Consider the following 12,134-nt stretch of genomic DNA (forward strand, 5'->3'; position numbering starts at 1 on the left):
TAGTTTCTGGGCAGGAGTAATAATCAGATTAAATCGGGTACGTTTTTTATCCGGCCGTGAAAATACTGCCCCCTATCCATAACAGGTTAAAGAACCACCAGGCATCCTCTACTGACGGGATGAGGTGAATATCCTTCCAGGATACCCGGGCCAGGTCGATTAGAAAGGCCTGCACGCAGAAGTGTTTTAGGGAGTGTTTGACAGTGATGAGGGGTGGTTGTTTGACCGCAGACCCATAGCAGATGCAGGCAATGAGGCAGTGATTGCTGAGATCCTGATTGAAAACAGCAGAGGTCTATTTGGAGGGCAAGTTGGTCAGGATAATATCTTGGAGGGTGCCCATGTTTACGGATTTAGGGTTGTACATGGTGGGTTCCTTGATAATTTGTGTGAGATTGAGGTAATCTAGCTTAGATTGTAGGACAGCTGGGGTGTTAAGCATATCCCAGTTTAGGTCACCTAACAGAACGAACTCTGAGGATAGATGGGGGGCAATCAATTCACATATGGTGTCCAGGGCACAGCTGGGAGCTGGGGGGGGGGGGGGTCTATAACAGGTGGCAACAGTGAGAGACTTATTTCTGGAGAGATTAACTTTTAAAACTAGGAGCTCGAACTGTTTGGATATAGACCTGGATACCATGACAGAACAGAATAGTCTGTATCTACTGTATCACTTGTGAATTATATATATATATATATATATATCACTTGTGAATGATGCCCAGCATAAGAAACAATGCCTTTTTATGCTACTCTTTCAAAACATAGTCGCACACCTCATGTAGCCTACCCATAGGCCTATAACTCTGCAGGCTATCTCTGCAGTAGATTGCAACTTCTCCCCCTTTGGCAGTTCTATCTTGATGGAAAATGTTGTAGTTGGGGATGGAAATTTCAGAATTTTTGGTGGCCTTCCTAATCCAGGATTCAGACATGGCAAGGATATCAGGGTTGGCGGAGTGTGCTAAAGCAGTGAGTAAAACAAACTTAGGGAGGAGGCTTCAGATGTTAACATGCATTAAACCAAGGCTTTTTAAGTTAGAAGTCAACAAATGAGAGTGCCTGGGGACACGCAGGGCCTGGGTTAACCTCCACATCCCCCGAGGAACAGAGGAGTAGGATGAGGGTACGGCTAAAGGCTATCAAAACTGGTTGTCTTGTGTGTTGGGGACAGAGAACAAAAGCAGCAGATTTCTGGGCGTGGTAGAATAGATTCAGGGTATAATGTACAGACAGGGGTATGGTGAGGTGCGGGTACAGTGGAGGTAAACCCAGGCATCGAGTGATGAGAGCTTGCATCTCTGGACGGGCTAGTTATGCTGGGTGAGGTCACCACATGTGTGGGAGGTGGGACAAAGGAGGTATCTGAGGCACGTTGAGTGGGACTAGGGGCTCCGCAGTAAACTAAAACAATAACTATCCTAAACAACAGTGTCCAAGGCATATTGACATTTGAGAGAGACATAAAGCAGTCACAGGTGTTGATTGGGAGAGATTGCTAAGGCAACAACGTGTAAGACAACAACAGCTAATCAGCTAAGACAACAACAGGTAAAATGGCGATGAATGAGCAGAGAGGGTCGGTTAACTACACACAGGGCCTGAGTTGGGGCCGACAGATAAACAGAAATAAACAAAATGGAGTACCGTGATTAATGAACAGTCCAGCAGGCATCAGCTATGTAGCTAAGTGATCATAGGGTCCAGCGAACAGCAATAGATGGATCAGGGAAGCCGCAGGGTAGTCGTTACTGCGCTAGCACGCGGGAGACAGGGCGTTTAAAGTTAGCAGGCCGGGGTAAGTAGAAGCGTCTGCACTGACGTCCGGCAAAGGCCGGTTGAGGGCACAGCAGATGGAGTAAAGTCAGCAGACCAGTCGTGGTGCTACAGTGGGGCGTCGTGTCAACAAAGGGTCCAGACCAGATGGCAAAGAGGTAATTGTAGTAATTTTGTTTGCTAGCCGGGAGATGCCGGCTCGCGGCTAACTGATGCTAGCTTAGGGGCAGGGGGATTAGCCACTATAGCCACTCGGTAGCAGCTAGCTAGCAGCGATGATCCGATGCAAAGGTCCAGAGCTTATGGCAAGGATCCGGTGGAGTGCTGGATTGTAGTCGTGTTGGGGTAGAGTCCAGAAGGTATCGGCTGAGTAGCCGGGTGATCACAGAGTAGGCCGGGAGGTGGGCCTGGCTCAGAGCTAGCTTCGGGGCTGGGTCACTCGGTGGCAGCTAGCTCGCTGTGATGATCAGGAGTAATGGTCCAGGGTGTATGGCAGGAATCCGGCGTTGTCGTGGAGAAAACAGTCCGATGCTGGCAAGTATTATCCAGGCAAAAAAAAAAAACGGCTGGTGTCTGTGCAGAAGGAAAGGCTGCTAGCAGTGGCTAACAGTGGCTAAATATCTAGTAGCTAATTAGCCGTTCTGGCTACAAGGTCTAAAAAATTACGGATCCGTGTCACATTGGGTGAGGCGGGTTACCGGAAGGTATATTTAATTTTAAAATGGAAAAGAGTTTGAAAATAAATTGAAATATATACAAAAAACACGAAAAATATACGAGAGGACGACAAATCACGTCTGCACTGCCACGCCATCTTGGCCCGTCTAACTACCTCATCACCATACTGTTATCTATTTTGCTCCTTTGCACCCCAGTATCTCTACTTGTACACTCATCTTCTGCACATCCAACACTCCAGTGTTTAATTGCTATATTGTAATTATTTCACCACTATGGCCTATTTATTGCCTTACCTCCGTTATCCTACCTCATTTGCACACACTGTATATAGACTTTTTGTAATGTATTATTGACCGTATGTTTGTTTATTCCATGTGTAACTCTGTTGCGTTGCACTGCTTTGCTTTATCTTGGCCAGGTTGCAGTTGTAAATGAGAACTTGTTCTCAACTAGCAAAGGGGCACAGAGTTTGAAGGTAGGCCTTGGAATACATCCACAGGTACACCTCCAATTGACGGAAATTATGTCAATTCACCTATCAGAAGCTTCTGAAGCCATGACATAATTTTCTGGAATTTCCAAGCTGTTTTTTCCAAGCACAGTCTTGATAACAAACTATAGTTTTGGCAAGTCGGCTAGGACATTACTTTTTCCAACAATTGTTTACAGACAGATTTTTTCACTGTATCACAATTCCAGTGAGTCAGAAGTTTACATACACTAAATTGACTGTGCCTCTAAACAGCTTGGAAATTCCGGAAATTATGCCATGGCTTCAGAAAGACTAATTGATATAATTTGCATCAATTGGAGGTTTACCTGTGGATGTATTCCAAGGCCTACCTTCAAACGCAGTGCAAACTTCTGACCCACTGGAAATGCGATGAATTTTTTTAAAGCTGAAATAAATAATCCTCTCATTTCACATTCTTATAATAAAGTGGTGATCCTAACTGACCTAAGACAGGGAATTTTACTAGGATTAAATGTCAGGAATTGTGAAAAACTGAGTTTAAATGCATTTTGGCTAAGGTGTATGTAAACTTCTGACTTCAACTATATGTATATCACACACACACACACACACACACACACACACACACACAATATACATTTTTGATTGGACGCGCTACCTATTGAAGCACAGTGGCTGATGGAGAATGATGATGTTGATAGTTACAGCCACATCCGTATATGATTTAGTTTCACCATCCAACTTGAATTGATGTCAATTGATAAATTCTATTTTTTACATCATAAATGTTATATTTAATGAATATGTATGCAAATTGAAAGAGTGATTTGGTGCAATGAACAAGTGACTGAATTTGTTTGTGGTATTCAGTCAATTGAGAATGTGCTTAGGGTTTAAAAACATGAGGCATTTTGATGATCTATTTCGTTTTTTGGGGGGTTTAGAGTTGTGATGTACCACATACTTGTACATATTGTACCAAAGTGATTGCATTTTTTTTAACTTCAAAGTGCATGTGTTTGAGTTTCCATTTTCCATTATTTGCAGTCCAAGTTATGACCGAAGACAACATTCTGAACACTCACAGAACTGCCTGGGTCATTATTATTGTATTGTAATGAACCTTGCCAAGGTATGCCCGTTACAATTCCTCCTTAAAATGTTAACCCATATTGGAGCTTTGGTTAGCAGTCCTGCCTATGGGCTTGGAGACCTGGGTATGAGACCCATAACAGGCATTTCTCTATTACCGTTTGCATTAAACTCCACTATATGTCTGCTCCCCTATTTGTTTGAATGTTGCCAATGGAATCTCCCTCAGCCCTGCTCCGGACTTTACTTGAGTGACCTCAATAAGACCACTGCATTACCAGCCTCTAAAATGACAGAGCAGATCAGTCAAGATGAGCACTTTGTAAAGGACTTTGTGTCCTGTTTGCATAAGGATTCTGTGTTTTTAATTTTCAGTTCAAGTGGTCAGGAAAAACCCCTGGCCCGAGTTATGATCTCTCACAGAAGACTTAGACCTTCACACTGTCCTACAGACAAGCATGCGCTTATCAGCAGAGAGCATCTTGGGATGAAACTTGAAGCTCACACCAAGTTAGAGAAGGACTGAGGAAACAGCCACATGCATTAACTGAGAGGCAGAGATAAAAACTAAACATATCCAAAAAAGGTCATAACTTTGGCAGTGGCTTAGCTTGGGAATCTTGACGGATATTGCCTGCTGAAGGGTTGGAGGCAGGGTGTATGAGTGAGTTTTTTAAAGAGACACTCCTGCAAAAATGTCATTGTTTGAGCTTTTTTAATAGAGTCCGATGATGTTCAGGTCACTTGTCACTTGCCTTGCGGATTTATTTCAGTAGAGCTGAGACGTGTACTACTGATAGAATAGGAGATGTGTTCCACTGCAGACTGAATCATTCATGCTGTGATGTATCCTCAGTCACTCTCCTACAGTATCTGGGCCAGGCCCTGACCTCTGTTCTCAGGCTGCAGTGGACAGCCTACTTCTATTTTGAAGCCCATGCTGCTTTTCGATGTGACTAGGGAACCATGACGGACCAGCACTTTGTCAGGCAATTACAAGAGTTCAACCGACAAAGCCAAATATTTTTGCCTTTACGCCATGGCATGCAAGAGTGAAGGCATTTAACATTGATTACTGTTGTGCTATCTAGAAATCACATCAATGGATAAAGTTAACAAAATGTAAGATCATATGCATTTTCTCTTGTTTTTTGTGTACTTGCCTATTATTGCTCTCAAGAATAAGAGAGACTTAAATGGAAGTCTGGACGAGAGACTAAAGGTCATGCACAGATGTAAGGACTCACTGCATTGTTTAGACAGCTTTATTTTTACTACAGACCGGGCTACCTGTCAGCATTTCTTCCAGCTGGCGACAAACCATTACACATCAAGTAAAGCCTATCACATGCTTCCCAGTCAAAACAGTTTGCATATATTATAACATTTTTGTTCGTTTTGTACTTCGGCAGGTTACATTTTTTCTGCTGTTTGCGGATTTTTTTTTCTTGAGGCACGTTAAAGTTCGGTAGCCAAAGTCTACGTCCCTTCGTAGGTGACCCCTTCGTAGGTGATTGGTCAACAGCCTACTACTCCTAGTAGGAGTGAGAACTATGGACGGGATTCTTCAATTAAGTATTTGTTGCCATTCAACAAGAGACGACTAGTTTTCATGCATTTTTTCCCCACTTGAAAAATACTGCAACTAACATCTTAGTTAGATTCAAAATTCTGTGACTACGACCTCGTCGGCAAAAACATCAAACTGAATTTACAGATTTATTGATTTCATTCTGACTGTATACTGGCTATGTTTTAGCTAGAGACCAAAACAGTAATATTGCCACTTCTCATTTTTCAGGTGAAAGGGTCAATGCGAGTCAGACGTTCGCTTCACCTAGCCGAGTTCTGCTAGGAGCAAACCAAACCTATTATGCGGGCGCCTTTAGGCTCTATAGAGTGTTGGCCAGTCTCTCCATGGATATAGATTAAACTGAATTGTTCAAGGTGGTCTAGGAGGAGGGGATCAGTCCATTGCTTTAGTCTCGGGCCTCATGTAAAAACACAAAGGAATGGTTCCCGTCAGACATCAACAAGCTCTCAGTCTGTGTCAACACTGTCAGCTCTCTTTTATTAAAGAGTCTGTCTGTGTGTTTGGAGCCATGGTAAGCTCTCATTAAAATAAGGCTTGCTGTTGACCCCCTGAAGCTCTGCTTTGGATCATGGATCCAGCACTGGGAGATGCTGGTGTGATGGAGAGGGCCTGCTCGGAGTCTATCAAGCCTTTCAACACTGACCAACCCAGTCAAGAATAACCCCTATAATATCTAACTCATAGGCACTTCATGTAGATTTGGGTATAAACAATATGCTTGTAGCTCCACCTGGTTCTCTAGTAGGCTAGGTGAAAGTACTGCCATAATGATTACACCAATCAAATCCTTCCCTCTGCACACCTGCGCCCAGAGTGTAAGGGCTAGTGGTTGTTTGTGGACCAGGCCAGTGTTCTCCTGTGCTCCCCTCCTGCTCTGTTAGATGCCATGGGGGACTGTCTGCTGACCAGCTCTTCCCCAGTGGAAAATGTGAGCTTCTCCCACTGGACCAGCGGAGGGATAGACACTGTCTGCGTTCCAATACAAGCCAGCTCTAAGTACTCTCACCATCTTTCCTTCCCTCTCTCTCTGCCTTGCTCCCTCTTTTGCTCGCTCTTTCTTTTGCTTGCTCTCTCGCTCTTTTGCTCTCGCTGTCTTGGTCTATTTTGCTCTCTTGCTCACTCTCTCGCGCTCTCTCAAAGTACCAGTGTCACTGCTTGAGTAAACATTTGAGATTAACCTCTTATTACATTTTTTATTTGCTTCCGGTTTATTTTTTGCTGCCTGGCTCGTTGTGCACAAAGGTGCTGCCAGAGTCTTGTCCAGAGTGATATCAGGAGGACCCACTTGAAAGCATGCCTCTCAAAGGGTTTGATATTGTTGATCCTGTCAGATATCTATCTTCAATGCCAATCTGAGTTTTATATGTCATTAGCCTCTTGTTATTTCAAGTTACACAGGACCCCTCTCAGTAAAATTCCAAGGCAACTTTCTGCCTGATGAAAAAAATAGCATGGAGCTGATGATGTCATGGAAACTCCAAAGTTATCCAGGACTTATATGACCCATCGTGGGAAGTAAATGTTGAGGCTGTATTGGACATCTCTCTCACAAAGAGAGAGAGAGAGCGAGAGAGCCTCTTTGTGAGAGAGATGTTCTTTGAATAGTTACATGCATGCAGCCAATGCTGAAAATGTATTTTCCTTTAAATTTACTCCCACATAATCCACCTGGCCCAAGAGGGCTCATCACCATCTGTCATTTCAATCTGATGATGTCTGCTCATGGAACATTTACATTGGTTTCAATGTGGAGTGAAAAGTTTATGGTTAAACAAAGAAAGATATTCAAAATAACCAGTTTTTCCTGGATATCCTAAAAGCATAACACCTATAGCAGTGGTTCCCAGACTTTTTTGGTTACTGTACCAACTCAGTTTGCTGTTCCTGGAGTACCCATGAAGTATCCCCTCCTGCATTTTACCAGTAGGCCTATGGTCTCATGAGTCTTCACAAGTACCCCCTGTGGATAGGCCAAGGTTGTAGTACCTCTGGTTGGGAACCACTAACCTATAGTATTAGACCTACACACAGTGCACTGTGCTCCAAACCAATGATGATAGAATGCAATGCTTGACTTTTGACTATCTGAGCTTCTACACATAGCAATGTTTACAAACAGCAGCATAACAGCATCCTAGGCATTTCCTTGTTATTGCCCATAGAAAAGATAAGTAATCTGCTCTTACTTTGAGGCCTCTGGAAGTCAGCGAGGGTGTAGTGGGAGATGAGTCAGAGAGTGACTTTGTCGTGCGTGGCTGATCCTTTGCTTTGCGGGGGAAAAGAAGAGATGACATCGCTGCAGGCTACTATACACTGCATAGGGTTCAAGTCTGGTCCAGCAGTCTGGTCCAGCAGTCCTGTCCAGCGGTCCAGTCTAGCAGTCCAACCAATGTGATTCCAAAAGACTACTGCATAAACAATCCAGTGACACACAATTAAAATCCCTGTGATGTGAATGGTGGTGAAGGGACAGAACCAGAGTTGTGATCCAAATTGAAGAGTTCTAATGATAGAAAACAGCAGTGTGATCTATCTTCAAGTGATGTTGTGTTATGGTGCGATGAGTTGAGGGTGGGTGAGTGAGTGAGTGAGTGAGTGAGTAGCAGAAGTGTGATCCACAGACAAGGGAGCTGTGGAGGAAGTAGAGGGTGGGCGGTGCTCTAGAGTGGGTTTCCTAAACCTCTCCTCGGGCTCCCCCAGACATTTCACATTTTTGTTTTAACCCTAAACTGGCACACCTGCTTGATGATTAGTTGACTAATTGATTCAGGTCTGCCAGTTTAGGGTTAAAACAAAAATGTGAAATGTCTGGCAGAGCCCAAGGAGAGGGTTGGGAAACCCTGCTGTAGAATATATGTGGAGGGACACTGCCTGGAACTTGACAGCAGTGCCGCTCATGAGAGCACTCTGTCACTGGACTGTGGTCATTCAACAAAAGTGAAAACATCAAAGCAAAGAACTCTGCTCTCATTCTGCCTGACAGTATCTCTCTCTCTCTCTCTTTCTTTCTGCCTCACAGTTTCTCTTTCTCTCTCTCCCTCTTTCCTTCTCTAATCACCATTTTGTCTGAGCTGTGGACTAATATAGATTTGTTTGACTTTTTCTTTTAATGACAGCCTCACAATTTTGATACTAGTTTTCCCTTAGTGTAAAAGTACAACCACATATTTAATGTGTATATTTATAAAACATGATATCACACAGTGGCCAGCAGAGGTCCTCTCAGTACTGTACAGTAGACTAACAAACTGCAAATAAGGAGGATCCTTTAGCCTCACAGGGATTATTTGGCTGCTGGAGAGAAGGGGGCAGGAGGGTATGATGACAACAACAGGAAGTATTTTTGCTGGGGCTCATGATCCCTACTTCCTTTGATTACTGCTCCCTTAATGGGTCAGTGGCCAGTACCTGACTAAGAACAACTTCTGCCTTCAGCATATACAAATACAGTACACATACTATACACATATCTTATGGACAAATAATCAATATCTTCACTTTACAGAGATGGGATATGAGCATAACATTAAATGTGACAATAGCATAAATTATATTTCTGCCCTGAAAAATTATAGCTTGTCATATCTCTCTACCTAATTTCTTTGCTCAGACCAATTGAAAAGTGATATATCGGTGACAGCAATACCACTCCACATGATTATTCAGAAATACTGTGTTCAATCCAGCCTAATCACACCAATCAGGTTGGTTTATTTCTATTCACCATGTGGATAAATAAATTAAATTATGTATCTCCACACAGTTTAAACAGAGAATTTGATTTCACCTCCTTCCTATTAGCCAAATTTGGACTGTTACACAAGAACACTGTCCATATTAGTTTTTACACATTGTTTATGAGTTGTCCCCACATATTTATGAACGGCTGTGCCTGATGTCCTTTGTGTTGGGGAGTCTCATGAATTGATATGAGGTGAGCGAACACCTGGGGCGGTTGATTTGTGAGTTGCCCTTCGTGCCAGCTCCCATACCATATAATTCTGTATTTTTTTGTGACTAATTTGTATACAGGCATACCAGAAAAGCCACATCCCTGATTGGTAGATGAGTGGCAACCCTGATTAGTAGCACCTGCTGCTCATCGGTTGTTCTTTACAAATGCTGTATTAAAAGAAAATTGTACCTACACGCTGAAGAAGGCTGTAAAGCCGAATCATCTGTGTACGCTAGCCCTGTTGCAGTGAAAATCATTTAAATAAGAGCCTAATGAAGAAAGCTTTACCCGTGTGGCTCAGTTGGTAGAGCATGGTGTTTGCATGGTGTTTGCAATGCCAGGGTTGTGGGTTTGACTCCCACAGGGGACCAGTATGGAGAAGAAAAAAACATGTATGAAATGTATGCAGTCGCTCTGGATAAGAGCGTATGCTAAATGACTAAAATGTAAAATGTTTATGCAACACATTTTTGTTTGTATTGAATTTTCAGGTTTTACGCACCAGCCAAGCTTCTGGGAGAGCGTGATGGTTCTATTTTGATTGGTTTATTTATATTTTCTAAATAGTATATGAAAATCAAAGACCATGTTGGAACCATTTCCTGGTAAGATAAAACAAACTACAATGCATGGGAATTGTAATGTATGTACCTTTCAGGGCAGAGATCATTACAGTATGTTCATTACTTTGTGTGGATTTTATACTACCAGACCTGCTAACCCAATACTCACAAGATCACATTATCCTCATAACACAAGATCACACATCAGTACTGTATGGACAATTCTCTTTCACATTTTGACACACATTGACCGCGAGACACTGATCTGTGGATGCTGGCACCGCCTGGTGGCATAAAACAACATTTCCAAAAGGCTTAGGAAAAGTTTGGCGGTACAATAACAGCAAATGGAATGGCATCAAACCACGTAGTTGATGTATTTGATACCATTCAACTTATTCTATTCCAACCATTACCACGAGCCCGTCCTCCCCAACCTCCTGTGATGTGAATGTTTCCTCCGAATAAATAAAACAGGATTGTAAGAGTAGGGAGCTAGACACCACTAGATATATATACACATTTGCAAACATTTCTAAAAACCTGTTTTAGCTTTTGTCATATGTGATTTTGTTAGGAATGCATCATAGCTACATGGTTCTCGTCACTGGAGATGGTGTTATCTCCAATCGCTTTTAAAACAATTACCTGCACTCCAGAAGGGGAGGGGACAAGGGAAGCAGGTAGCTGACTAGTGGTGGCTATTCAGCAGCCTGATGGTCTGGGGGGGTAGAAGGTATTGGCCACATCAAACCATTGTCATTCAGACTAGATACAATATTTGTGTGAAATTATATAATTGCACATGTATTGCTTGCAAAATAGTCTTCCATTGTTATTGTTCTGCACATAGCACTGAGAATATTGACCTAAGGTGTTTGGATAGTGCTGAACTCCAGTCCTTGCTAGCCATAACAAGAGGCTACCATCACAATAGTAAACTCAGCAAAAAAGAAACGTCCTCTTACTGTCAACTGCGTTTATTTTCAGCAAACTTAACGTGTAAATATTTGTATGAACATAACAAGATTCAACAACTGAGACATAAACTGAACAAGTTCCACAGACATGTGACTAACAGAAATGGAATAATGTGTCCCTGAACAAAGGGGTGGGGTCAAAATCAAAAGTAACAGTCAGTATCTGGTGTGGTCACCAGCTGCATTAAGTACTGCAGTGCATCTCCTCCTCATGGACAGCACCAGATTTTTCAAGTTCTTGCTGTGAGATGTTACCCCACTCTTCCACCAAGGCACATGCAAGTTCCTGGACATTTCTGGGGGGAATGGCCTTAGCCCTCACCCTCCGATGCAACAGGTCCCAGACATGCTCAATGGTATTGAAATCTGGGCTCTTCGCTGGCCATGGCAGAACACTGACATTCCTGTCTTGCAGGAAATCACGCACAGAACGAGCAGTGTGGCAGGTGGCTTTGTCATGCTGGAGGGCCAAGTCAGGATGAGCCTGCAGGAAGGGTACCACATGAGGGAGGAGAATGTCTTCCCTGTAACGCACAGCATTGCGATTGCCTGCAATGACAACAAGCTCAGTCCGATGATGCTGTGACACACCACCCCAGACCATGACAGACCCTCCACCTCCAAATCGATCCCTCTCCAGAGTACAGGCCTCAGTGTAACGCTCATTAATTTGACCATAAACGCGAATCCGACCATCACCACTCGGGAGACATAACCGCGACTAGTCAGTGAAGAGCACTTTTTTTCCAGTCCTGTCCGGTCCAGCAACGGTAGGTTTGTGCCCATAGGTGACATTGTTGCCGGTGATGTCTGGTGAAGACCTGCCTTACAACAGACTTATAAGCCCTCAGTCCAGCCTCTCTCAGCCTATTGCGAACGGTCTCAGCACTGATGGAGGGATTGTGCATTCCTGGTGTAACTCGGGCAGTTGTTGTTGCCATCCTGTCCTGCAGGTGTGATGTTTGGATGTACCAATCCTGTGCAGGTGTTACCCTGGTCTGCCACTGCGAGGATG

General features: G+C 43.4%; 1 protein-coding gene across 1 annotated transcript in view; it reads right to left on the reverse strand.

Moving 5' to 3' along the window:
- LOC115151027 (protein phosphatase 1 regulatory subunit 12B) overlaps positions 1-8,310 on the reverse strand; it is a 36,008-nt gene extending 27,698 nt beyond the window's left edge. Inside the window, exon 1 of the mRNA XM_029694933.1 lies at positions 7,808-8,310. Coding sequence (XP_029550793.1) covers positions 7,808-7,915 — 108 coding nt within the window. The 5' untranslated portion in view covers positions 7,916-8,310. The remainder of the gene's footprint in view (positions 1-7,807) is intronic.
- Between the last annotated feature and the right edge of the window lie 3,824 nt (positions 8,311-12,134).

This window comes from Salmo trutta, chromosome 16, assembly GCF_901001165.1.
Source record: "Salmo trutta chromosome 16, fSalTru1.1, whole genome shotgun sequence".
Classification (NCBI taxonomy): Eukaryota; Metazoa; Chordata; class Actinopteri; order Salmoniformes; family Salmonidae; genus Salmo; species Salmo trutta.